Below are 25845 nucleotides of genomic sequence, written 5' to 3'. Positions count from 1 at the left end.
CCCCGCCCCCCAGCTTTCCAAGTGTGTCAGGGGTCACAGCCTCACAGAGCTCCTGCACGGCCTGCCAAGTGCAGCGGGGAGTGGAGCGTGGGACATCGGGGCCAGCTCTACAGAGGGTGTCGCCTGGCCTGGAGGCGCCTCTGGCCCCTGAGACTGGGCTTCATGAGACAGCCCTAGGCTTCTCCCCGGGGTGCTCCCACCCTAACAAACACACACTGGCGCCTGGTGGGGGGCGGGGGCTTGGGGTGGGTGAGGTGACGGTTTGAACCAAGAAATGTTTTGGGTCTGGTGGTTTAGCAGTGACTCCCAGGCAGTGTCTGTCCAAGTGTCACGATCCGTAGCCCTGGGGGATGTCAGCCCTGTGCTGTGTCCGTGGACCAGCCCGCACACTTGGGAGAGCTTCCGGGGTCAGAGGTTACTTCCCCAGCCAAGGCCGTGAGCAGCTGTAGCAGGTTGGGAGTGGCAGGGGAGGTGGGATGACTCATGTGTCCCGGTGAGACTTTCCCTCAGACCAGAGCACCGGGCATGAAGCTGAGTGCAGAGCCCTGCTCCCCTGCCCTCCTGTGGCCGAGCCTTCCTTCAGGGAGTTTGGTAGGCTTCTCAGCCCGTGTCCTGGTCTGAAAGCAGCCTGTGACCCACCCGGCTGTCCCTGTCTGGCTGTCAGGGTTGAAGTGGCTGAATCCAAGCCTGCAGAGTACCCAGGTCAGCTAGCTGGGCATGGAGGGGCCCATGCTTGCGGGGACCTGCTGGAGGGAGGGATTGAGGTACAGCCGCTCCTCTGCATGTTCCTGAAGGACAGTTTGACGGGGACCCTGGAAGCAGACAGTGACCCCAGGTCGTATGGAAGGCCCCTCAAGTCTGTTGAAGTGTAGATGAGGCAGCGCTGCTAAGTGATGGTCAAAGGGAGTCTCCAGCCCTGGCTCCCCTGGTTTCACAGGTTTGGCTCTTGGCTTTAGGACGGCGGGCAGGTTGTCCAAGACCCTCATAGACTTCTGGTGTGCTGTGCACCTGCTGTCCTCTGAGCCCGGCTGGCCCCTGTGCCCAGCCGTTCCCCACGGCTCACCCTCCAGAGCTGCTTCTTTCCCAGTTGGAGAAGGTCTTGGGAGAGGCTGGCCCGAGGGCTGCCTTTCCCCAGAGGTCAGGACCCCAGCAGCTGACAGGAGCCTCATCTGGGCCCCACTCGGGTTCTTACAAGAGCAGCTGCAGTGCCTGCCGGGAACCCTCCTCCACTTGAGCTGTTGACGCCCCTCCTGGGCCTGACCCAGAATGTGATTCTCAATAAAAGGCCTGGACCCTGTGGCCAGGCTTCCCAGAGCTCCCAGGGACCGGCCTGACTCCCGGCCGCATGGGCCCTGGTGTGTGAGAGATTGTACAGAGGCTGGGACAGCGTGGCTGGCAGAGAGGTGGTGGGTTCACCTGGGCATCTTGGGGCCTGAGTGTTCAGGGGAGTATGCCAGGCAGGGAGACTGTGGTGTCGGGGCCAGGGTGCCCCTGAGTTGGGTGCCCCAGCTTGCTGAGGCAGGTTGGCCCCACTAGACACTGTGTCTTGGGTGCCCGGCCACTACCAGGGCACACTGAGAGCATGAGCGGCATGGACTTCCCAGCCCCCACTGACTTTGCCCCTTGCCAACTGGCACCTCGGCCGGGCCTGAGGCTCGGCTCCAGGTCCCCTGTGCCCCTGTCCATTGGATGGGGCCGCCTTGGGCCCGGGGAGGTCACGTGCCTATCTTGTCTGCAGGTCACCAACGAGATCCTGCCGGTGCTGCCCTACTCCTACCTGGCGGTCCTGGTGCCAGTCTTCCTGCTGACCGACTACCTGCGCTACAAGCCGGTGCTGGTGCTGCAGGGCGTGAGCTACGTGTCGCTGTGGCTGCTCCTGCTCCTGGGCCACACGGTGCTGCACATGCAGTTCATGGAGTTCTTCTACAGCATCACCATGGCGGCCCGCATCGCCTACTCCTCATACATCTTCTCCCTGGTGCGCCCCGAGCGCTACCAGCGCATGGCAGGCTACTCACGCTGCGCCGTGCTCTTGGGCGTCTTCACCAGCTCGGTGCTGGGCCAGCTGCTTGTCTCCGTGGGCAGCCTCTCTTTCACTGTGCTCAACTACATCACCTTGGGCTTCCTGACATTCAGCCTGATGCTCACCCTCTTCCTGAAGCGCCCCAAACGCAGCCTCTTCTTTAACCGCAGCACACCCTCAGACCACGCAGCCCTGCCCTCCGAGCTGGACCGCATGGCCCTCGGGGGCCCCAGCAAGCCAGTCGGCGGCAAGTATGCCACACTGCTGGCAGCCTGGCGGGACTCTGTGCTGGTCCGCATGTGCCGTGAGCTGGGGACCAGACTGCAGCAGCCGCAATTACGCCTCTGGTCCCTCTGGTGGATCTTCAACTCCGCCGGCTACTACCTGATCACCTTCTACGTGCACATCCTGTGGAACAGTGTACAGGACACCCAGCGCAGCTCTATGGTCTACAACGGCGCGGCTGATGCTGCCTCCACCCTGCTGGGTACAAACACCATCCCTTGGACCTGCTGCCACCTGCCGCCCCCAAAGCCTGGGAAGCCCCATAATGAGCAGTCTCCCTCCCCGTCAGCCTTGGGGGACCCTAGAAAGTGCTGTCTCCCTGCACCCCCAAGGTCCCCTGGGGGCCCCTTAATGCACAGTCCCTCTCAGGGAACCTCAGAGGGCCCCTAACACGCTGTCTCCCCCAGGTGCCATCACCTCCTTTGCTGCAGGCTTTGTGAAGATCCGCTGGGCCCTGTGGTCCAGGTTGGTCATTGCCACGGTCACTGCCATCCAGGCGGGCCTCATCTTCCTCATGATCAGCACCAACAACATCTGGGTCTGCTATACCACCTTTGTGCTCTTCCGAGGTGCCTACCAGTTCCTGGTGCCCATTGCCACGTAAGTCCGGCACGGGGGTGGAGGGCTTGGTAAGGTCTGGCCTCCAGTCTGCCCCGGGCTGGCCATGCACTGGGCGGACACACTTTTCTCCTGCTGGGTGATCCCCTGGCAGATGTTTCCATGTAGGAAGGTGGCTTCTGGCACCTGAAGAGTTGGCCCTTCAACCCAGGGCTGTGGCATGTCACCCTAAGAGGGCGGTGTGGGCCCTGGGTGCCTTGGCCAGGTCCAGTTATCCACTGTCCATCTCAGGCCCGGCTCTTGTACAGGCCAGCCTCTTGCCATGCCCTCCCTGGGTGGGCGGGGACCACCACAGCTGCTTGGCATTCAAGGGCTCCCTGGTCCCATCTGACTAGATGCTTGCTGGGGGTGTAGGGTAAGGATACCTGGGCAGCCTTACCCCGATGACCCTGCAGCAGAACTGGCTACTTCAGGGATGTTGCTGCGACTGGCTTCAGGCTGAGGTTCTGCTGGGATGTCACGGAGCCCTCTCTCCCAGCCCTAACCTATGCCCACAGACAGCCCTGCTGCTTCTCCCTCAAACTCAGGTCCTCCCTGCCTTTGCCCTGCCCCCAGCTGGGAAGGGTGGTCCCTGCCAGCCTCATCTTCTGCCCCAGGGCTCCCTGATGCCTGGCTCCTCCCCTGTCCCCTGTCACTCAGGAGCCTCCCCCTCCACCTGCACCCCCAATGCCCAGGGGCATCCTATGCTGCTGGCTGGCTCCACCTGTGCCTCGGGCTCTTTCCAAGCCAGTGCCTGCGCACCCCTGGACCCCTCCCTCTCCTTTACACTTGCTCTTTCACCAGACGTGCCATACTACCCCTGCTCTGAGCCCACCTTCTTCCCCTGACCCTGTTCTTGAGACCCCTATCCAGGCCACCAGGGGAGCAAAGTATTATGCATATCTGGGTGCACATGTGGGCATGCACACACAAACATGTGTTGTATAGATATTCATGGGCGCGCATAGTGCACATGTGTACACAGCATACACTCACATGGCATGAAGCTCTCCAGTGTGCACACAGCACAGTATATCGTGTGCATGTGCACGTGTGTGTACACCATACCCATGCATGTGCCCACGCAAGGACCCTGGTTCCCAACACGTGCTCCAACCGCTTGGAGGGAGAGGCCATGCCCTTCTCTGCCCAGCGAAGTGCTGAGCCATCTCATTCCAAAGACTTTGGTCCCGGCTCATTGCCCTGGTGAGGGCCCCTCTCCTCCCCGCATGGGCTCTCCCTGGGAGGCCCCTCTGGCTCTTGAGTGCTGTCTCCCCCAGGCCCGTTCCTGAGCCCGAGGAGTGTGTGCAGACTCCTGACCGCCCAGAGCCGCCCCTCTGGAGTTGACCCTTCCCGTCCTCAGCCCAGACCTCTTGGTGCTGGGGTGATGATTTCTTGCCAGAGACCCACTCCCAGCCTCCTTTGTGTGTCTGTGACCTGCCCTCCGAAACTCCTCCTGGGAACTGGATGTCCCTCCTGGGGCTCCTCCAGCGCTGCGATTCATCCCAATCGCATCCCCTGCCTCACCCCTCCTCGGCCGGTGCGCTTTTGTGTGGCACCGTCCAGTCAGCTGTGACCGCAGGGAGCCTGTGTACACTGCCACGCTACCCGATCCCACGCCGTCTTCACCGTCGTTAGATTGGAGACCACGGCTGCAGCCACTGTGTCAGTCCATCTCGTGAAGGGCCCTCCTCTTTTTCACCAACCCCCCGCTTTACCATGCAGGACGTCCTTCATGGACCGGTGAGGCTTCTTGGCTGTTTTCATTCTTCAGTTTTTCTGGGGAGCAGTAGGATGAGTCTGGTCAGTTTGGTTTTGAAACGATCCTTTGGAGATTGTCCCTCCCCGGCACTGCCTGGATGTGTTAGTGTAGCCTGCAGAGGCCCGAGCACTCTGGGGGCCGGCTTCACCCTCCTGGGAACTGGTCCGTCTCTTCACTTCCTTGTTAAGAGTCATCATTGGGATTTGAACCAGCGACGACGGCTTTTCCTAAAATAATGTCTGCTTGCCTTTCTCCTAGCTCCTCCCGCTTTCCTGGTTCGTCTCTGCCCCTTCTCCAACTTCCTGAGTCAAATACTCAGTTCCCTTACTGGCAGAAGACCGATCGGGGATTCTCCCTGTCATCTCTCTCAGCCCCACAGGTTTTGCTGATGTCTGTTCCCCCGGCTCTTTATTGTTGGTGAATTTTATGACTCTTCTGATTTGATCTCGGCTCCTGGACTTCAGCAGGAAGGCTGTTTTTGAGCATCTCTGTACCGTTGTGTTTTGTGCTTCTTGGATGGCGCCATGACAGCCTGGCAGGCACACGTCCCCTGACTCGTGGCCTAGGTTGTCGGCTCCTCCCGAGAGCTCCCTTGGTGCCCTGGGCCCTGCTCTTCCTGGCACGCCGCCGAGCTTGGCTTATGCACGGGGTGTGCTGAAGGGCAAGGCAGGCGGGTGGGCTGCCCCTTGTGGTCATACTGAGGAGGTACTGGCCGCCACCCAAGTGGGGTTTCCATCTGGCACTTGCTGGTGCTTCCTGGCTCCCCCCACCCCCTACGCCCCCACCGTCCACGGAATCCTGACTTCTCGTTTTTCCCTTGTAAGCTTCCTGATTGCGTCCTCGCTGTCCAAAGAGCTCTGTGCCCTGGCCTTTGGGATCAACACATTCCTTGCAGCCTCTCTCAAGACCCTGATCATCGCCATCGTGGCAGATAAGCGGGGCCTGAACCTCCTAGTCTGCTCGCAGGTACGCGGGGTGGGGCTGTACACCTCCCTCTGGGGCCCAGTGGGGGCCCAGACTGCCGCTCCAGTTTGGGCTGGGTGTGGGCACAGTGGGGATCGGCCCAGCCTCAGCTCGACGTGCGGGCACTGAGTCAGAGCAGGCCACGCCGTGGCCCCCACACAGTGAGAAGCAGACAGCCGGCCGAGACAGAGGAGGCAGGGGCTTCGTGTCCTCCTCCTCCACCCCACCTGGGGTTAGGTGGATGGCCACACACCTGACAGTGGCATATAGGCAGGACTGTTTGTATAGACTCACAGGGCCACACACGTGCTGCCTAGCCCCCCCAGCACAGAGTGGACAAGCAGGGGCTGTAGGAAACAGGCTTTGTAGTAACAAGAGGGTAGGCAGGCTGACCCCGGTTTGCTGTGAGAGGGTGGGATTGGCTTGTCTGGGTGATTTTGTGGGCCGGCAGGAAAGGGAAAGCTATACTCCGGGGGAGAAGCAGGTGTTGTGCCTTGTTGTCCCATAGTGAAGAGGGGGTTTGGTGAGGGGGCCTTCTCACGGGCTCAGGGTTGGGGGGCGGGGAGCTTGCTGTCGGCCTCTAGCTGCTAGTTGTCAGATGTTAGGGCAGCCACAGTGCCAGGCCGGGCAACACAGGGAGCCAGAATCTATCCTTCTGCGTTGGTGGGGCGACTGTTGTCTCTGCCCACTCCCACCCGGCCTGCCAATGCTGCTCCCGCTTCTTGTGCCTAAAGGTGCAGCTGATAAATGCCACCCCATCTGGGCAGGCACTCCAGGCCCCAGGAGGCCTCTGCAGCCCCAGCCCAAATTCCTCCTGCTCACAGGCAGCAGTGGTGAGTCATGTGGGTGAGGAGGAGCTTGTCCCAGAAGCACCCCAGGAAAGCCCGATACTGGCTCTGCCCTTGGGCCTTCACTGTGGGCACCGAAGGCCCCGAGTCACCGCATGCCCCCTGCATCCTTTTGTAGCGGCTTCTTGTGCAAGAGCTGGATTCTCAGTCACCTGGCAGGCCAGGATGGCATGGGGCCCTTCATGATGGGTTTCTCAGAGACTTCCCCCCAGGCGGCGGGGTGGGGGGTGCTCAGCGGGAGGGGTCTTGGGCAGTCTCTTTCTACAGAGTGACCCCCCCTCCTGCCTTTCCACATAGTGGTGCAGCTCGACCCCATCCGAGGTGGGATGATTCCAGCCCCAGGCCACCTGTGAGCACAGCACTGGGCCAACTCGCCGTGCCCGGGAGAAAGGAACATGCGTCTTTGCTGGTGGGCTCCACTGGCAGGTTAAACAGTGCCTCGGAGCAAGGGGGCGGCCTGCTCACGGCTAGAAATACCGGTGATGCCGGAAGCGGAGTAGCGCCAGCTTAATCTGCTCGCTCTCCCCAAGTCCGGGCTGCGTGTCCCCTGGGGTGCCTTGAAAAGGGATATGCTGGGGCTGGCAGGGGAACAAACCTGGGGGGCAGGAGAGAGCTCAGCATGCAGGGGCCTGGGGCCGCTCCTCCGTTACTTGGTCTCTAACTCAATGTTGTCCCTGTCACCTGTTGTCGTCAGTTCTGGGTGTCCAATCTAAGAGCTCTTCGCCTAACCCTAGATCCCAAAGGTCCCTCCCACTCCGCCATGCTTGTAGAAAGCGTGATAGCTTTGCATTTGACACTGAAGTCTGTGGTTCATTTGGGAAGTGAGATATGGGGCGTGGACCAGAGGCTTCCGTTGTGTCTGCGGCCCTTGATGAAAAGGCCGCCGTTCCTCTGCCCTCTTGCCTTTGCCCAAGGAACAAGGCCAGGGCGGCCTGTTCTCCCCACTCTGGCGGTCACAGCTCTGCGGTCAATGTCAGGGTTCTCGATGCTGTTCTCGCAGTCTTTCTCTTTCCCAGCTGATCCCCCAGGCTGTGAGAAGTCATGGGATTGGGGTAGACGAGCGCCTCCCAACTTTTCTCTATTTTTGTCACAGTTGTTTCAGCTCTTCTGTGCGTTTCCACGTACATTTCAGGGTAAGCTTGTCGGGTGTCTGTCTCCAAAAGGGTCCCGTTGGCGCTGTCGGAGAAGCACGGGACTCTGTGCGGCAGCCGCTCGCTCGCGGAAGAGAAAGGAGGCTTTCTGCTCCTGTAGAGGTGGACAGCCTCTGTTGGAAACCCTGCGTGGGGCCGCCGTGAGGTGGAATCATGCTGGGGTGTTGCTACGCATCTTGCTAATCCCGTGCATCGATTGTGGATGCCTGGGTATCTTTACTACGTTGTTCACTTCCCGAACAGCACGGTCCAGTTCCATTGATTTAGATCTCTGATTGGTCTCAGTGTTTCGGAGCTCTCAGTGCACAAGCTGTGGGTGTGTTGTTAGATCGAAGGGTTTCATGTTTCTTGAGCCATTTCAAGTGATACTGTGTGTGTACTTCTGAGGTCTGTGTTCTCTGCTAGCTGCAATGCCCGTAAACTTGACGAGGCTATGACTAACAGGGTGTACTTACTCTCCGTTGTGTGATCTGTCGCCTGAGTACTTTCCTGGGGAGTGGAGCCTGGATCCAGTGTGTGTGGACGCTCGGGCACAGTCTCTGTCCATCCTACATCCAGCTTGTCATCATCCGACCTCGGGTTCTGGGGCCAAGAGCCTGCCATCTGACCAGTGGACTTTGGGGTCATCAGCCCCTGCAACCATGTGAATCAGAAGCCTTGGGTTTTTCCCTGACCCATGGGTGTAGGGCTTGCCAGCCTCTGTAACTGTGTGAGCCATTTCCTTGAACTGACCCTCCATTGTGGGGGTATGGGGTGCCAACCTCCTGCGCAACCGAAAACCCAGGTATATTTACCCTCAAACAACGTGGGTTTGAACTGAGCGTGGATTTTTTTTTTTTAAACTTTATTCGGATTTTTTCCCCCTCTGCTGCTGCTGTGGTGAGCTTAAGTGCTGGGGATACCTGCTTGAAGCTGGAGCTACCTCCCCTGACACAGGGAGATGGAGTCGCAGCATGCGCATCAGTGGGCCCGTGCTGGTCACACGTGGGTGGTTTATGCGTCAGCTGTGTATTTCAGGAGGCCTAGTGGTGAAGTGGTTAACATGCTCCACTGCTGACCAGAGATCGAGTTTGGAACTCACCTTTTACTCCTTAGGGGAAAGATAGGTCGATCTGTTTCCATCAAAGATTGTGGTGTTTAGAAAGGCCCCTGAGGGACTTGTCTCCTCTGTCCTGTAGGGCACGATGAGTCAGGACCAGCTCCGTGGCAGTGGGTTGTAGGGATATTTGTCTAGAGATGGCTTCGCACAGCCTTGCCTTAGGCTGGAGTCTCCACCTGACTGTGCGCTCAGCAGGTGAGGCACTCCCCCTTATCTAGGCTTGCTGGGCGGACCTGGCTCACGGAGGCGGCACTGGAGCAGAAGTCCTGGAGGAAGTGAACTAGACAATCAAGTCAAAGGGTGATGCAGGAGTAAGTGGTTAGCGCGAAGCATTTAAGCCCCATTGTCAAAATGACCTGAAATGCGCTTTCTCTCGTTTAGAAATCTTAGGGACTAGACCCAAGACCAAATCCTGAAATTTAACATGGCAGCTGCTTGGGGACACTTCCCAAGTTTTCCAAAGGATAAAACCCTCCAAGCTTTAGTCATCAGAATAAAGCAAACAGTAGATCTCCGTGCCATGGTTTAAGATGACAGTTTAATTGAGCAACGTTCACAAAAGCACATTTCCATGCATCCGTATCTTTTGGAAAGAACTGGATGTTGATCACACTTTCATTCTCCAACCTGGTTTTCTTTAGTACAGTATATGTGCTGCCGAAGCAAGCACCTCCAACCTGGTTTTCTTAGCAGTCATCAAAACAACAATCAAAGTAGGTCTGCCCCTGGGCTTTCTGAGACTCTTAACAGGAGTTGAAAGCCTCAGCTCTCTCCCACGGAGCAGCTGGTGGTTCCAAACTGCTGACCTTGCAGTTAGCAGCCCAGCACGTATGCCACCAGGGCTCTGCTCCTTTCAGCACTCAGAGTGCTCTGCTAACGTCTTTGGAACAGGAAATACATTCCTGCCACGAGAGTGTTGTCACTGTCTCACAGCAAGGGACACATGGCATCAAGTGACCATTTTCAAAGACGGAACAGAGGTTTTAGACTGGAAATGACTACATTCCAGAATCCATGTTTACTTTTTAATTGACACTGTTACCATTAGAGAGTCCTTGCATGTGCGAGAATTCAGAGCAAGAAATGGGGCAGGGAGCGCCTCGTCTACCCACCATAGCATCCATGGAACTTGATCCATATGCATCCTGATCGTTTCCCAGTCTTTTACAAAGTTATAGCAAGAGTTGCAATTTTACTATGTTGTTGGCTAAATTAATGACACTATCAGTAGAATTACCGTATGCCCCAAGGGAGTGCTCTCTAATGTTCTTTATCCTGAGATGATAGGGATGCCTCTAAAGTGGACTGGGAACGTGTGTAAAGCACAGATCTATAAGTGGATTTCGGCACTTAATTCCAGCCCCAGTCCAAGGACAGTTTGTTCTATGACTTGGTCCTCCTTGATGGTTTAAGGATATGTCAACCAGCCACTCCTGGATAAAAAGAGTAGGGGTGTCTCCGCCTGACGATAGCCCCACGGGCGTGTGATCTGTAGTACATGTGCTGCCGAAGTAAGCACGGGGGTGTGGCCTTTTGTGTAAGAAGGAGACCAAGACGAGTCAAATCTTTGGCCCCTGGCCTTCTCTTGGAGCTGAATCTCCCGTCTGGTTCCTTGATCTGTTGATGCTAGGAGCTGTCGGTGGACCACTGAAGCTGGCTCATGCCTGCTTCCCCCCACTGCCTCCAGAAATGCAGAATGAGGGCTACAATGGTAGGAAAAGCCAAATGGAAGCCATTAGAACTGCCTCTGCCTAGGAAAATAGTAAGACAAAAAAGGATAGCTCATTCCTGGAGGACTGCAGACATTATGCCCCATGGATGGCGATTCTGCCCGCCACTTCCCCACGTACTCGCCTGTGTGGCCTGTGCAAAGACCAGATCGCTCTTCGCAAATGACAGTGCGTTGTTGGAAACTTAACCAGAGGTGACTCCAATTGTCGCTGCTGTTCCAGATGTGGTTTCGTTGCTTGAGCAAATTAATACCTTTCCTGGTGCCTGTTATGCAGCTCTTGAGCTGGTTGATGCGTTTCTCAATTCTGGTAGCAAAGGATCACCAGAAGCTGGTGAGGGCAACAGTACGCCTTTCCAACTCTCCCCAGTTAGGTTTACTCTCCGGAACTGTGCCAGAATTTAGTCTGAGGGGACTTTGGTTGTCTTTCCCTTCCACAAAATGTCACACGGGTCCATTACATCAAGGACATTATGCTGATTGGATCTAATAAGGACTATCAATGACTTTAAGCGTATTATGAAACACCTGTGTGCCAGAAGGCGGGAGACTAACCCAACTGAAATTTAGGCACCTTCTACCTCAGTGAAATTCCTAGCGATCCAGTGGTACAAGACATGTCAAGATATCCCTATTAAAGTGAAGGATAAGATATCACATCTGGTCCTTCCCACAACTGAAAAGGGGCACAACGCCTGGGGGGCATTTCTGGATTTGGGAGGCAGCATAGCCCTCAGTTGGGTGTGCTGCTCCCACGTATATATCGAGTGACTTGGACAGCTGCCGGCTTTGAGTGGAGCCCAGAACAGGAGAAGGCTGTGCACCAGGTGCAGGCTGCTGTGCCAGCTGCTCTGCCACTTGGGCCACCTGCTCCAGGTGACCCAGTGGTGCTTGAGGTGTCGGTGGCAGCAAGATGCAGTGAGGAGTCCTTGGGAGGCTCCCACTGGTGAATCACAGCACAGACCCTAGGATTTTGCAGCAAAGCTCAGCCAACCTTAGTAGACAACTACTCCCCTTTTGTAAGCAGCTCGTAGACTGACTGTTCCTGGGCCTTAGTAGAGACTGAATGCCTCCCCATGGGCCACTAAGTTACCATGGGCCTGAGCTGCCCGCATGAACAGGGTGCTGTCTGACCCATAGTCATAAAGTTGGACATGCACAGTACACTGTGCCATTCAGTGGGCGTGGTTTGTGTGAGCTATGGGTTTTTCCAGTCTAGGTGCATCCACAGGGACATTGCCAGGAGGCACCATCAGGCGGGTTGGACTCCACCCGCCCTCAAGTGCAGGTTGAAATAAAATCAAACCGCTACAATGATGAGGGATATCGATCTATCACTTTCTTGTTGTTTGTTATTTGTGCTGCCATCGGAAATCCGCCGGAGCCACCCCACCCTCTTAAGGGGTTGCTGTGTGTCTGAAGCGACTCCGTGGCAGTGGGTTTTTGAGTCTTGCTTCGCTTTGCCATCTGAATAACACTGGCCTTGGAAAATGAACGAGGTGCATTCTCTCTGTTGTTTTCTGGGAGAGATTAAATAGAATTGGTATTCATTATTTCAATGTTAGAATTCTCTAGTGAAACCCCTTGGACCTGGAAAGTTCTTTTGAGGGAGATGTTATATTACAGATTCAATTTTCTTCTTCTCTTTTTAGCAATTGTAGAGTTCTTCAAATGCTGGGTTCCCTGTTGAATGAGGTGGAGTAGTTCGTGTTTTTTCAGGAATGATTGGTTCGTTTTGCCTCGAGGTCTGTGTGAACATTGCTGTTTGTACTATATCCTTATAGTCCATCTGATGGCTGCAGAGTCTATAGGGATGGACACCGTGCCATTCCGGATACTTTTATTGCCCTTTCCCCTTCTTTTTCAATCATGCTAGAAAACCATGCATCTGACTGACCTTTCCACTTCCCTCCCTTTCTGGTCTTTGACTTTTCGGTGGGTTCTGTTTCGCTGGTGTCTGCTCCTGTCTCTGCTATGTCCTGTCTTCTTTTTGCTGTGGGATTATTTTCTTTTCTTTTTGTAGGTTCATAAAGCAGGGCCTGCGATGGTTGACTCAACACTCCCTTTTTTGGTTAATTTGTACATTTAGTATTTTTCTTTTTCCTCTCGGCACTACTTTAGTTGCATCTCACGGCTTTTTGACACGTTGGGGTTTTATTTGGATGCCCGTCTGTCTGTTTTCCTCTGGAGACCTCTTTGCTAGAGGGGTCGTCAGGGACAGTCTGATGAAAGGGAGGGTTTCACTGAGACGCCCCAGAATATAATCCCCCGAAGTCCGGGTTTCAATTGAAAATGCCATTGAGTCGACGCCGATTCAGAGTGAGCCTGCGTGGGGCGGGGCAGAGCTGCCCCTGTGAGTTTCCAATGCTGTAACTCTTTAGGGGAGTAGAAAGCCCCGTCTTTCTCCTGGAAAAGTACTTCACATACTAAAAACAAGAAAGATCTTAAAAGAAAATCAGTAGCTGCAACATGAAGGACAACAAACTCTACAGTCAAAACTCATGGCGGTGCAGTCAAGAGGTCAAAGGACGGACTCCTCAGCTGGGCCGTGTGCACCTCGTCCGCCCTGACTGGCCAGGTTGGAAGGCCAGCCCTTGCTCTGGGGGCCTGTGGATGGGAACGGGGTCACAGGTTTCCGGTGGTAGTTGGCGGCTAGAGGAGAGCACTTATTACTGTCTTAATGCTTTTCCATCTCCCTGGGCCATCATTCCTTGGCCCTTTGGCCCCAGAGAGTGGGCATTTGTTGGGCCTTCTTGTTTCTGTGCTTGTTGGGGTTTCTGGGTTCTGGGTCCTTCAGCTGCACCCCTGGGGCAAGCAGAACGCCCGGGCGCCCACCCCCATGAGTCATTGGGCCCTGAAGCCTGTAACTGGAGTGTCTGCTCCACGCCACCTTTCAGAGTCCCCTGTGGTGTAGACTGTCGGGGACGTGCGTGGGATGCTGGAGAAGACTGCCGTCTTCCAGTTGTTTCTTAAGTTTGCTTCTGAAAACTTCCTGAAAGCTGGGCATGCCAGAGCTGACGGGGCTGTGAGCTTCTTGAATAGGGCCTACACTGCCCCCCCCACCCCCCACCTCATGTCCCACGTCAGACTCCGGAACCTAATGCCCTATCCCGCCAGTCTTTCTCTCCTACTTTGGAGCATCCATCCATTCCCTACTGACTGCAGGAAACATAACCGCCCTCCTGCTCCCCGAGAGCCTGGGGGCATACCCTGCCCTTCCCTGGTGCCCTAGGGCTATGTCTCTGGGCCCCACTGGCCAGGTGACGAGGGAAATGGGTGTGGCGGTACGCAGGGCATGGTTCTCTGTCACTGCTGCTTCCTTCCCTGTGCCTACCAGGAGGTGGCTGCCATTCAGTAGGCAGAATGCTAGTCTCAGGCTGAACAAGTAGGACATCTAAGACTCAGGGGCTTGGGGAGCAGGGCTTGGGAGCAACGGACCCTAGCCTCCCATGGAAGCCCGCCTTGCCCCGCCCAGCCTGGGGGCCTTCCTGATTCAGAAGTGACACCCCTGCGCTCTCCACCGTGGCAGGAGCGCCACCCCATAAAGCACACATTTGGGGGGCGTGCAAGCTTAGCAGAAGGGCTCAGGTGGAAAGTGAGGGTGGCACAGAGGCAGGAGGAGGTAGAGCACTCCTGAGGGATTGTGGGAGAGCAGGGCGGCCCTATGGGACCTGCTTCCAATGAGGGGCAGAGCAGTCTGCTAGGGGTTGGCCTCCACCTGAGCCCCCTCTTCTCCCCCCCTCCCCCCTTGCAGTTCCAGGTGTACTTCGGGTACTTCCTGATGCTGTCCGTGCTGTACTTCGCAGGGGCCTTGTTGGTGGACCTGCGACGCCATCTTCGCCAGGGCCGCCACCAACTCGTGGCCCAGGAGATGACAAGCCCCACACAGAAGGACACACAGGTGCCGGGTGTGCAGGACAAGGGACTTGGCAGCCTGTCGCTCACGGGCCCACCGCTGCCTCCACAGGACAGTGCGCAGACGCCATGGCCCACTGCCCACAAGCAGAGCCTGCTGCCCAAGGAGGCCTGAGCCGCTGGCTCTACCTCTTGACGTGGACACTGCGGGGGTGGGGGTGAGGGTGGGGTGGGTGGAGTGATGACCAAGCCAGGTCTCAACATGTCGGATGGGTTGTGTCCCTGGCCAGCTGCCGGCCTGTTGGCATCAGGGAGTTGGGCTCTGTGTTACCCAGACCCAGGGCTCTGATAGTGGAGGCCTCAGGGACTGATGAAGACAGGAAGTGGCCTTCTAGGAAGCCCTGGGCCTGGGCCTGTGGTGTGTGAGCTGCCATGCCAGGCAGTTTTGGCATGTGGTTCTGGCTGGGACCACGGGTGCCAGGACCACGGCTGCCGGGCTCCTCTGGACGATTGCCTGATCAGGAGGGTCCAACCTGCCCCTTGTCTGGAGGGGTGGGCGGCAGATGCAGGTGTCTCCTGGGGGCCTCTTGGTCTCACCTCATGGACCACTCCCGTCTGTCTGAAGGCAGGTGAAGTGCCAGTGGACTGGTGTCCTGGACTCGCAGGTCACAGGTGAGAGCCACAACCAAGGAACCAGTCACAAGCCCCCCAGACCCCAGGCCCCAGTTAAGCTGTGACATTTCCAGTCATCCCAGTGCTCAGACTTCAACCATGCTGTCACTTCTTAAAAATCAACTGACATCAAAGTGGATGGAACGTGCTCTGTGGATCTGCTTCTGCCTGAGGGTCTAGCTCTCTCTCAGAGGCCCACAGTCAAGGGCTCTGTCCTGGCCTCCCTCAGAGATAGCGGAGCGTGGAGGCTGGTGTGTTTGAGCTTGGCTGTGCTGGGTAGTGTGGGGCAGGCTGGCACTCACACACACCCACACGTGTGTACGCACACACGCACGCGCACAGCTGCACTAGCAGCTTGTCTCCGCATCCCTGGGGGGAGGTGAGCAGGTATAGTGGTGGCCTTGCTTGGTGTCCAGAGGACCCACTGCTGTGCCTGCTGTAAGTTGGCACTGGGGGAGAAAATGACCCAGAGCCATTTGCGCTGTCTCCAGATGTGACCCAGTACCAGCCCAGTGCTATCCAGTCCATTCTGTCTGACTCAGCCACTGTACGGAGGGTTTCAGAGGCTAGATCTTTGTGGGAGCAGATAGCCTCGTGGTTCTCCTTCGGAGCAACTTGTGGGCTTGAACCGCCAACGTTGCTTTTACCAGTCCAGTGCTCACCTGTCAGCACCACCGGGGCTCCTTCTGGATGTGACAGTCATGTTAAATCATCCACCTGAATGAGAGATGTGGGGCTCCGATTCTGGCCAGGGCCTGGGGAAGAGGTGGAGAGACCAGGCGCAGCGCTGCCACCAGAGCCAGACCCCACACTCGCCTTGGAGTAGGGGCGGCAGGCACTGCCCTCCTGGACCACCTCCCAGTCCCTCCTGGCATGTTAGCCAGAGGAGGGCCCTGCAGCTGTGCACCCAGGGGACCCTGTGTGCTGGGGTGAGGGGGTCTCTCAGGGTAGAGAAGGTGGCCGCCACATGCGTGACGAGGGTGCAGCTCCTTAGGCAAGCCATGGCACTCCTGCCCCTTGGAGCCTCCACTGGCATTCTGTACCCAGATGGCCCTCCCAGAGGACCCTTAACCTGGCACACCCCAGTCAGGCACCTCCGTGCCCACCCCGAAGCTCCCATACATGGTGGTCATGGGCTCAGTACACCTGCTAACCTCCCAACCGCAACCCCCCCTTCTCCACTTGGGAAAACTACTTTTCTCTGGCCTCAGTACCCCCAGGTGACTTAGCTGCAGTGCAGGTATCCGGGTGACCAGGTACCCCTGCGCCCAGGCCCAGTGCATAAACACAGGGTGCTGGATCGTGGTGCTGAGTGGGGAAAGTGAAGCTGTCAGGCTGCTGAGCGGGCCTTGCAGGCGACCCCTGGGGGAGAGGAGGTCTCAGTGCTCACGTGTGTGTGCACGTGCCCTCTTGTGGCAGGACTCCCATGACCACCTCGTCTGTGACAACGTGGCTGCCCGTGGGGTCCTCTATCATTGTCTAGTGCCTAGTTTCCAGTGGTCTCGTTGCACAGCCCACTGGCTCCGGGGACCAAGCCCGGTGGCTCATGAGGCAGACCCCGAGTGCACACCCACAGAAGTGCCACAGCGCAGCAAGCACGAGGACTCCTTTAGCCCCGCCAGGGTGTGGACTCCGGCTGCCCCTTTCAGCGCCCCAGCAAACCCTCTGCAACCTCCCCCTCCCCCAGCAGGCTCTGCCCACCCAAGACCTAGGGTGCCCAACAGGACAGCCTAGTCAATGTGCAGCTGAGCAGGCTCTATGGCTTTTCTTTGTGCCCTGGCCTAAACTGGGCCAACCCTGTCACAGGACTCAGTTGGGTAGGCCCCAGGCTGCATCCTGGCCAGGAGCACACCTGCCCCTCACCCCACTGTGGTTTTCCAAGCCTCTCAGGTCTGGGAAGGTAAACCCAGGTCCCCTGACTCAGGAGTGTGGTCTGAATGTGGACCTAGCTGGGCCCAGGAGTCATTGGGAACTACAGGCAAGGGAGTCCAGGGGTGGGGTCTGGCCGGAGGGATGCTGTCATGCCCTGATTGCTTCAGCTCCCTGCAACACTGGGCCATTCTGGGTGTGGCCTTTAGAGAGCACAGACAATGGCCTGGGATGGGCCTTGAGGCAGGGGGCCCCCAGAAGCAATTGTCTGGCTGTGGAGGTAGCCAGAGGTCCACAGGGCCCTGAGTGGCAGTAGATGGAGCTCAGGCACCAATGTTGGGATGTGGAGAGGCTGAGCAGGCAGCTTCCTGGGCATGAGGGGTATGAACTGCCATTGTCCTCACCAGCAGGTGGAAGGCCCTCTCTCCAATGCTGGCACCTTAAGCAGGACAGGCTTTGAGAGGGCACAGGCAGGACACTGAGGTACTCCTGCGGACCTGGGCCACAGCCAGCTGGGAGAAAAAGTCTCGGCACCAGCTCTTATTTTAAAACTTTTTAAAAAATACACTCTTTGGCTCCTTTTATTTCTTGAGGGGGTTACATGAAGACATGGACTATACAGAAACGTGGACCTCCCAGGTTCCAGGCAGGTAGCAGAGTTGTAGACACGCGACCTGCCATCGAGACTCGCCTGGGCCTCCTTTGCGGCCACCTGTCCATCCATCTGAGCAGCAGAGGCCTCGCTAGGAGGAGGCGGTCATGAAGCTGTTCTCAATGCAGAGGACGATGAAGGCATGACGGCAGCTCGCGGGCTTCTGCTCCAGCAGCTTGCCTGTCAGCAGTGAGGAGTACTGGCCCATGGCTGCTGGGGACTCTGTCCGCCACGTCTCGCAGTAGCTCTCGGTCAGACGCCGCCCGCTGGGGTCCGAGCCGTGCCACACGCTCTTCTGGGGCCTGCAAGACATTGCTATCAGCTAGCCCCTGCCCGTGCCCAACGGAGGAGGCCCGGCCAGGCTGGACTGAGGAGTTGGGCGTGGGCACAGGAAGGCGGGGCCACAGCAGTCATGGCTTCTTTTACTCGTCAGCTACCCTGTTCTACTAAAGGGGAGGGGATTCATCCTTGACTAGTCTCCCTCAGTGCAGGGGCTCAGCCCAGACCAGGGGGAGAGGGGAGCAAGCGAATGAGGCTGCTCTGAGCACCTCAGCCCCCCGCCTCTGATCCAGACAAGTTCCACTACATGGCCCAGTCTTGGCCAGTGCCATGGCCCTGTGTGTATGGCTCAGGGTGACCAGTGAGTGCAGACACAGGCCCCCAGTGCCACTGCTGTCTGGGCGGAGGTGTTGTAACAGGCCTGCACACGCCGCATCAGCTTTGATGAAACATTTTGAAGGCGAGCCAGCAACTTCTGCTTGCATTCCACATGCCCCTGGATGCTGCACCAAGAAGCCCATCTTCTAGGGCATACCCGCCTCTGCCAGCTGTCAGTGGGTACGCAGAAGCACAGCTGAGGACGTGGTCGTGGGTGAGCTAGGGTGGGGTTAATTTGTTTGTTTAAAAATGCCACCGATGATCTTCATGCTCTCCTACATGTGATCAACTTTAAACAGCAAGTGTGCAGCCCCAACAGAACACTCAAGCCAGGGAGTCTAGCATATCTCACCAGGCTGCCTGCATGAGGGGTTTCTAAAGGGAATCAGAAGCCCCTCCCAGAGTCACCCTGCACACACCTTGTGCAGCAGGGCTGCGCTTGGGGGACCTACCAGGCAGGGTGCTTCAAGACGTCCCTGCCGTCGAAGGAGAAGATGCGGGCTCCGGGCCTCATCTGGCCCTCAGAGCCCGAGAACAAGGCCTCCCAGCTGGGGAACAGCACCTCGTCCTGTGGAGGAAAATGGGGCAGGGTCCACTTGTCACCTCCTGGCCTCAGTGACCGCTGCTGGGCAAGGCCTCAAGTGGCCTGGGCCACGGGTTGTTGGGAGGACAGGTGGATCCCAGTCGGGAGAGGGCCCATACTCTGTGCTCTGAATGCAGAGGTGGGTGGTGGGGTCAGCCCCCATTTCTACCTGGAGCAGGTTTCTAAGGAACCCCAGAGTTCCCAGAACATTGGAAAGCCATCGTAGCCCTCCCTACTCAGCAGTAGCCCAGAGTTAGGAGTAAGCTGACATGGAATACAACCATAAAGAGGACCCCACACAGCCCTCAGAATTTTAGACTCAGCCCACCCGCAGGCCCAAGGGTAGGTGCTGAGGGTGGGGATGTGGGCTGGTGCCTGAGCAGCACCCCAAAGACATTTCTTTTCCTTTCATCCTCAGGGCTGATCTTGAGTTGGGGAAGCCCAGGCCTAGCCCACGGGGCTGAAGCATGGTCCAGGGCACCCCATGGGTGACAGGGGCCCCAGGGCTCCCAGAGGCACCCACAGGGTAAGGGACTGTTGGTCACATTGGGGGACAGGGAGCCTCTGGAATTCTCTGGCGGAATCAGCCTAGTGAGTGCGTGTAAAGTGTAAGACGACCTACCCACGAGCCCACTCCACCGGGGCTGGGCCACATGTGCACGCCCACCTAGGAGTCGCTCATGGTGGGTGGGGCCTGCACGAGATCCACGATCCCTCTACTGCCATCCCTGCGATCCCACTTCCAATTGGCGCCCATAATCTCAGCGATGGCCCCAAAGGGCAGTAAGCCCACCTTGAGGTTGACGATGGGCACGTCCCCGCGGTCTGCGCGCCGCACGATGCTGTGCAGGTCTTGCAGCCTCGAGGACAGAAAGGCGCGGAAGGTACCCGTGAGCCCCTGGGCCCGCGCCTGCTGGAAGCACTGGAAGTCGGCGCCTCGGATGCCGCGCAAGCCCCCTGTTAGCGGGCCATTGAGGGCGACCAGGTGGAGCTGGGAAGAGGGTGGGGGCATGGGTCACAGGTCAGTGGGCTCCATCCAGCCCCTCCCTCTTTCAAGTCTTCATCCTTCTCCTGGCGGCCCTTGGCCCAGCCCCAGGGCGCTCACCACAGGCTGGAAGTCTTGGTGGGCGTGGCTAGGCACGAGGGTGGGGTGAGCTGGCAGGAGGTGGGAGTAGGCGCCATGGCTCCCAGAGTTTGACAGGCGGGCGTGGTTGGCCATGATGGCGGCATCTGATCGCCAGTTCCTTGTCGTAGAGGGTGGGGGCTCCTGCCAGATGTACGGACTGTCCTTGTGCACTACAGGGGGTTGCAGGGCGGCCACTTCGTTGTCCTGGGGAAGAGAGCAGGGGGTTGGGGGTAGGCATCATCCACACTGCACTGTTAGCATCCTAAAGGGCCCCGCCCTCCTCCAACTCCAGTTTGCATCCCCCAGGCAGGAGGGGCGGGCCTTCTAAGCGAGCTGCCTGCGGGCCCTGGACTGGAGTGTATATGGGCATGGAGTACAGGGGCCACCATGGAGAACCCTGCCATGCTCCAGACATAACCCCAGGGAGCCAAGTACACCCAAACCCTCTGCCCACCCTTCCTTGACTTCCTCTCCCTCCTTACACCTTTTGCCACCCACCCGATCCCTGTGCCTGGCATGCTGTCTGAGAGAAGATAAATAAAGCAATGGCGAGATTATTTCCTCTCCCAGAGCTTCTATCCTGCATGGAGCAGTGAGCCCCAGATGCTGTGGATGATGTCCTTCACAAATACACCCAGGTGGCACAGAGGGACTGCCGTGTGTCTGTGCCTCCACCCCAGCAGGGGCTGGCCACAGGGTACAGACTTCCAGACCTCTGCCACACCACTGTCGTTCCAATACCGTGGGGCCATCATCACATACCCCGTCCTGCCTGCCTGTGTACCAGCCCCTAGGCCCAGACCTGTAGACTAACTAACACCCATGGGAGATCGAAAGGCTCCTTACCGTCCCGAGTGGCAGTGGCGTCCGGCCCTCCAGCTGGAAGAGAGCACCAGGTTTACTCCAGGGACCTCTGACCTCCTGTCAGCTGCCCAGCCCAGACGCTGTAGCCACACCCCCTTCAAACTGCTTGCTGGCCACAACCACGGCTTATCACTCCTCCAGCCGGGATGTGAGCCCTTCAGAGTTGGCACAGGCCCACAACCCCAGTGTCCACCTCACACATCATGGGGGTCTGGCCAGTGTCTGCTGCCTCTGTGGCCAGATGAAGACACTGAGCATGGGAGGGCCAAAGGGGACTGGGATGTACGATATGTGGGGAGACCCCAGGTCAGGGGCTGCATCAATGAGGCCTTCATCAAAGGAGGCTCTGGGGAAGGAGTAGTTTTCAGGGACACCACGTCAACCTCTGTCCAGCCTCACCTGTGACACTGAGACAGGACCAGAGAGGGCTGGTCTTATCCATTCAAAAGGAAGTACTCTAGACAAACTAGATAGATGATCCTAGGCGCCCGAGGAGCCTGCCTGTGAGAGACCCGAGGCCCAGGTCGTCCCGACAATACCCAGGGAGCTCTTCACAGTGGGGTTGAGGGTCCACCCGCAGCCCTGGGCTGGCCACCCAATGGAATGCCCCTCAAACGCCGGTGGGATGAACGCTGACACCAAGTCACCTGTGTGCCAGGAGGTGAGACGGCAGAGGGCCTTCCCTTGTTTGCACTGTGTGCACAGGTGCTGCACAGAGAGGCGCATGCACCCAGGCCCTGCTCATCAGTCAGGTCGTATGTTCCACACGGGCCCATGAACACTGAATTAGTGAGTGCTGAACGAGCCTTGCCCGCCTCGGCTGGGAATGTGCACAGAGGGTGGCCTAATGGCTTTACCAGGTTTTACAGGTCGTGAGTGGGTGTGAAAGCCACAGTGAGTACTGACTTGGGGGTTGCAAATTTACAAATACAAAATCTGCAAATAATGAGGATTGACACACACACATACACACACACACACACACACACACACACACACACACACACACACACGCAAAGACCCAGCGCCCAGGGACCTAGTCTCTGATACTCTTAGCACATGTAGTGTGTTTGGTCCTTACAGCATTCGGGGAGAAGCGCTGGTTGACGCTGCCCCAGAGGATGCCCCACCAGTGGGGAAGGGACATGCCGCAGCTGGGATGGGGCGCCCTGTGGCCGGGCTTCTCACTTCTCTGCTATCCTCTCATGCTGTGCACCCCATGAGTGAAGGAGAGACGGCTTTGTGAGCCCCATGTATGCAGGGCACTGCCATCCAGGAACTCACCAGAACTCTCCTGAACCCATTCCGGACCCGGACGTACAGCTCCTCTCTCTCAGCCACGAAGATGAGCCAGCCCTCAGGCACTTCATGCACCTTGCTCAGCATGGTCTGGTACGTGGCCCAGATCTTCACCTGCTGGAACCCCAAACCCAATCCCTGGCCAAGGGTCCAGTCCGGTGGGGAAGGATGAGGCAGTGTGATTGTGGGGGTGCCTCCTGCGGCAGGCCACAGTTCCTGTCCATCACACCTCTGACAGGGATGGTCCCCCAAACTGGCTGAGCCCTCTTAGGAGGGAGCAGGGCAGGAAGCCAAGAGCCCCATTCCTGGCAGGGCACATGGCCCTGAAAACTCAGGGGGATCACAAGCCTGCCCTGAGCCCTGCAACCACTTTGGCCCTTGTACAGTGGACTGGCATATGGGTGATCCTGTCCTCCTCCTTCATCCCCCTGTCTGGTGCTCACATGAGCCCAGCTTCTCCTGCATCCCTCAGACTTCTTCTCAGCAGCTCAGAGTGGGGCCCACAGGGAGTCCCCTGGAGGAGCCCCCATGGCAGCTAATCCTCAACCCTCCAACCAGTGTTTCTCAACTGTCCTAATGCCATGACCCTTTGAGTTCCTCATGTTGTGGTGACCCCCAACCATAATATTATTTTCGTTGCTACTTCATCACTGTCATTTTGCTACTATTATGAATCGGGCAACCCCTGTGAAAGGGTCATTCGACCCCCAGAGGGGTCGGGACCCACAGATTGAGAACCGCTGCTCGAAGGATCAGAGCAGCCAGGCAGTAGCTGGGAGTGGCCGTGAGGGCCGGCTGGAGTGGAGCTGCTGGGCAGTGAGAGGGGGCTACCACCTGGATACTCACACCCAAGGATGCGCCCATGTTTCCAGGGGGACCTGGGGGACCCGGTGGGCCTGGGGGGCCAGGAACACTGATGGCTGTGCGAGAGAGAACAGAAGGGGAGGTCATGGCCATCCCCAGCTGGGCAGGCGGCACCACATCCTGAGGCTCACCAGGACCACTCCCCACCACACTTACTCTGCCTGTGAGGGCCAGGAAATGAGGGGAGTCCTGGAGACCCTGGGGGACCAGGAGGCCCAGGTGGCCCCTGACGTCCCTCATAGCCGGTGCCAGGGGGCCCCTGAGGGCCTGGGGGGCCAGGCAGACCTCGGATACTCTCTCCTTTGGGACCCTAGGGGAAGATGCCAAAACACAGAACCTTGTTACCTGCAGTGCCCAGGACCATACCAGCAGGCCTTAGAGGGCTGGGCCACCTACCTCGGAGCCCCTGCCCCTCACCCCACCATCTCCCCTACTCTTGGGACATGAGACCAGGGGTGGATCAGGGCACCCCCATGGGAATGGGGTGCTAAGGCCCAGCAGCAGCAGGGACCCCTTCTGTATGCTCTTTTAGGGCTCACTGTGAGGGGGTTGGGACCAGAGCATCAGTGAAAGACAGGGCCCCCCTTCCTGGCTCCGCATGCACCCACATTCCTCTCAGCCCCCAGGTGCAAAGACAAGGGGGTGTGGCCAGGAGAACAGAGGCTATTTCAGGAGGGCCCAGCTCACAGACCACGGCCTCTTGGGTCTGGGTGGGGTGCCTGGTGGGAGGGGACCTGTCCTTGGCCTAGGCCCAGCTGCACCCTGGAGACCTCTGCCTTCACTGGCTGTAGCGGCCCCAGGCTCAGCTTACCGGAATCCCAGGGTAGCCAGGGGGTCCAGGGGGGCCTGGCACACTGGAGCCGAAGAATCCACTGCCCCCCGGCTCTCCCCTCTCTCCTTTCTGTCCAGCGTTCCCGCGGTCACCCTTCTCGCCCTGTCGGTAGAAGCACTTGTCTGAAGCAACGTGAGCTGTTAGAGGCCGGAGCCCTCTCGTCCTCCCACCCGGCCAAGGTGAGGCATCAGAAGTTTCTGGAGTCTGGCCTGGAGCTCCCTCCACTGAGAAGGAGCTTCTCCCTGAACCCTGCCATTCCCTCGGGTCTCCCACAAAACCGAGGTAAAGGTCCTTGGGTGCCCATGGGGCCTGAGGCTGGTGCAGCCGTTGCAGGGAACCTGCTGACCAGGCAGGTCTAGAACAGACCCTCGTGTCCCTCATGGGGATATAGGGCCCCAGTCTAGCTCTGACAGCCCACTCACCTTCATCTCTGCCTCCAACTTCATGAAGTCGAACGGGAACTGCCCTGAAGATTCGTAGGGAGGGAGGGGGGAAGGAGAGAGAGAGGATGTGTGAGGACCCCCCGACTCTCCTGCAGCTACCAGGCCTCCCTTTCTCCCTCCCGCCCTGTCCCACTCCCAGCAGCACTGCAGCCACCCAGGGCGGCTGAGGCAAGAGACCCTGCTGGCCCCTGGCTGCCCTGCAGAGCCCGCATGCTGACCAGGAGGGAGAGAAGGACCCTACTCACAACCCATTTGAACCCACTTGGTTGCTGGGTAGTCTACAAGTGCTGAGGGTGCCCGGCATCACCCAGAATGACTGGCTGGATGGTGGCAAGTGCACACCCGTGGAACCACCTGCGCGGGGCCCCAGCTTGCCCTGTTACCAGTCCCCTATGACAGCATGCCACTGCAGCTTCCGGGGGAGCCCCCTCACCCGCATTGTTGCCCCCCACTCCTCCAAACAGCAGGGTCACCTCCGATAAGCAGATCTAAATGGAGGTCCCAGGGCCTAACTCTCGGGAGCATCATTGTGGGATTTGTCCAGAGGCCTATGCCAGGGTGGCCGTGCCCTGTGGCCACATGTCAGGATGGGTGTCCTCCCCTTCTTCTGTGAAGGAGAGTCAGCAGCCCTACAGTGTAGTGGGTGAGGCCTGAGGCTGCTCAACACAAGGCCAGCAGTTGGAACCCAGCAGTTGCTCCTCGGGAGAAAGATGAGGCTGTCTGCTCCTGTACAGATGTGTACAGCCACAGACACCCACAGTGGCCATTCTGCCCTGCCCAGGAGGGTTGCCATGACTTGGAATTGAGTCTGTCAGTGGGTTTCGTATGGGGCTTCCAACTGTGGAACGCCGGTATGTGTATGTGTGTGTGTCCACACTGGCCCCATCTCATCCTCCAAACTGGCCGCCTCTGGGTGTCTTCACTGGCTGGGCGCATCTGAGTTTGTGGCTCCTTTCCACATTTAACCCCCCTGTGGTCTTCGGGCTCCTCATTCTTATACTGAGAAGCCACCTGGCTTTGGATGGGGGAACTCTTGAATGTACATGGTGCTTTTTCAATCTTCGGTTGGCTCTGAAGTTGGTCGCTGCCTCTGCCTGACAGCCCCCTCGCTGGCTCTGCAGTCACACACGCAGGTGCCGCCGTGTCCCGCCCGGCAGCTCACTTTCTCCTTTACAAGGCCTGCTGTGACACTCCTCCACCATCCAAGCGTGACATGCAGTGCTGCTGGCTGAGCAGCCCGGGGTGGGGTGGGGTGGAGGCAGAGCACCTCAGGACAGCCCAGCACACCAGGCCGGCTGCCACCCTGCTCTCAGCAGGTGGGGCCTGCGGCTGTCCCATCAGAAGAGGAGCCACCTGGGCCCTGGGCACAGGCTCCTCCAGTAAGGCTGACCCCAACCCCAGCCACCCTTCGTAGTCCCCGTGCTGGCCTGCTGCCGTGCTGGGGCTCTGGACACAGCGAATGCTGGAGACACTTCCCCTGCAGTTGAGGTGCCTGGGGCTCACTCACCTGGGGGCCCCGGTGGGCCCACATCTCCTTTGTCACCCTTCGGCCCAGAAGGCCCCTGATACCCTGGTGGGGGTGGGGGGTGGGGGAGAAGGCAGAGATGAGATAGATCCATCACTGGAAAGGGACCGGGGAACAGAGACCCCTCTAGCAGGGCCTCCACACTGG

General features: G+C 58.2%; 2 protein-coding genes across 7 annotated transcripts in view; one reads left to right on the top strand and one right to left on the bottom strand.

The window, feature by feature from the left end:
• The window catches only part of SLC19A1 (solute carrier family 19 member 1), a 23856-nt gene extending 9339 nt beyond the window's left edge, over window positions 1-14517 (top strand). For all 5 annotated transcript variants that reach the window (XM_004697280.2, XM_045284924.1, XM_045284926.1 and 2 more), the window contains 4 exons: window positions 1739-2510; window positions 2716-2908; window positions 5492-5633; window positions 14212-14517. In XM_004697280.2, coding sequence (XP_004697337.1) covers window positions 1739-2510; window positions 2716-2908; window positions 5492-5633; window positions 14212-14487 — 1383 coding nt within the window. In that variant the 3' untranslated portion in view covers window positions 14488-14517. The remainder of the gene's footprint in view (window positions 1-1738; window positions 2511-2715; window positions 2909-5491; window positions 5634-14211) is intronic.
• A 2899-nt stretch (window positions 14518-17416) lies between these two features.
• Window positions 17417-25845, bottom strand: part of COL18A1 (collagen type XVIII alpha 1 chain) — a 104766-nt gene continuing 96337 nt past the window's right edge. For both annotated transcript variants that reach the window (XM_045284595.1, XM_045284594.1), the window contains exons 31-41: window positions 25681-25743; window positions 24153-24196; window positions 23710-23832; window positions 23055-23208; window positions 22881-22954; window positions 22020-22151; window positions 20718-20750; window positions 19851-20075; window positions 19539-19736; window positions 18615-18730; window positions 17417-17807 (exon numbers count right to left, since the gene is read on the bottom strand). In XM_045284595.1, coding sequence (XP_045140530.1) covers window positions 17597-17807; window positions 18615-18730; window positions 19539-19736; window positions 19851-20075; window positions 20718-20750; window positions 22020-22151; window positions 22881-22954; window positions 23055-23208; window positions 23710-23832; window positions 24153-24196; window positions 25681-25743 — 1373 coding nt within the window. In that variant the 3' untranslated portion in view covers window positions 17417-17596. The remainder of the gene's footprint in view (window positions 17808-18614; window positions 18731-19538; window positions 19737-19850; window positions 20076-20717; window positions 20751-22019; window positions 22152-22880; window positions 22955-23054; window positions 23209-23709; window positions 23833-24152; window positions 24197-25680; window positions 25744-25845) is intronic.

Source organism: Echinops telfairi, unplaced genomic scaffold (genome assembly GCF_000313985.2).
Source record: "Echinops telfairi isolate 266 unplaced genomic scaffold, ASM31398v2 ScPeMD7_7469;HRSCAF=8507_0, whole genome shotgun sequence".
NCBI classification, from domain to species: domain Eukaryota; kingdom Metazoa; phylum Chordata; class Mammalia; order Afrosoricida; family Tenrecidae; genus Echinops; species Echinops telfairi.
The sequence above is the reverse complement of the archived record's forward strand: the minus strand, read 5'-3'. Positions and strand labels throughout refer to the sequence as shown.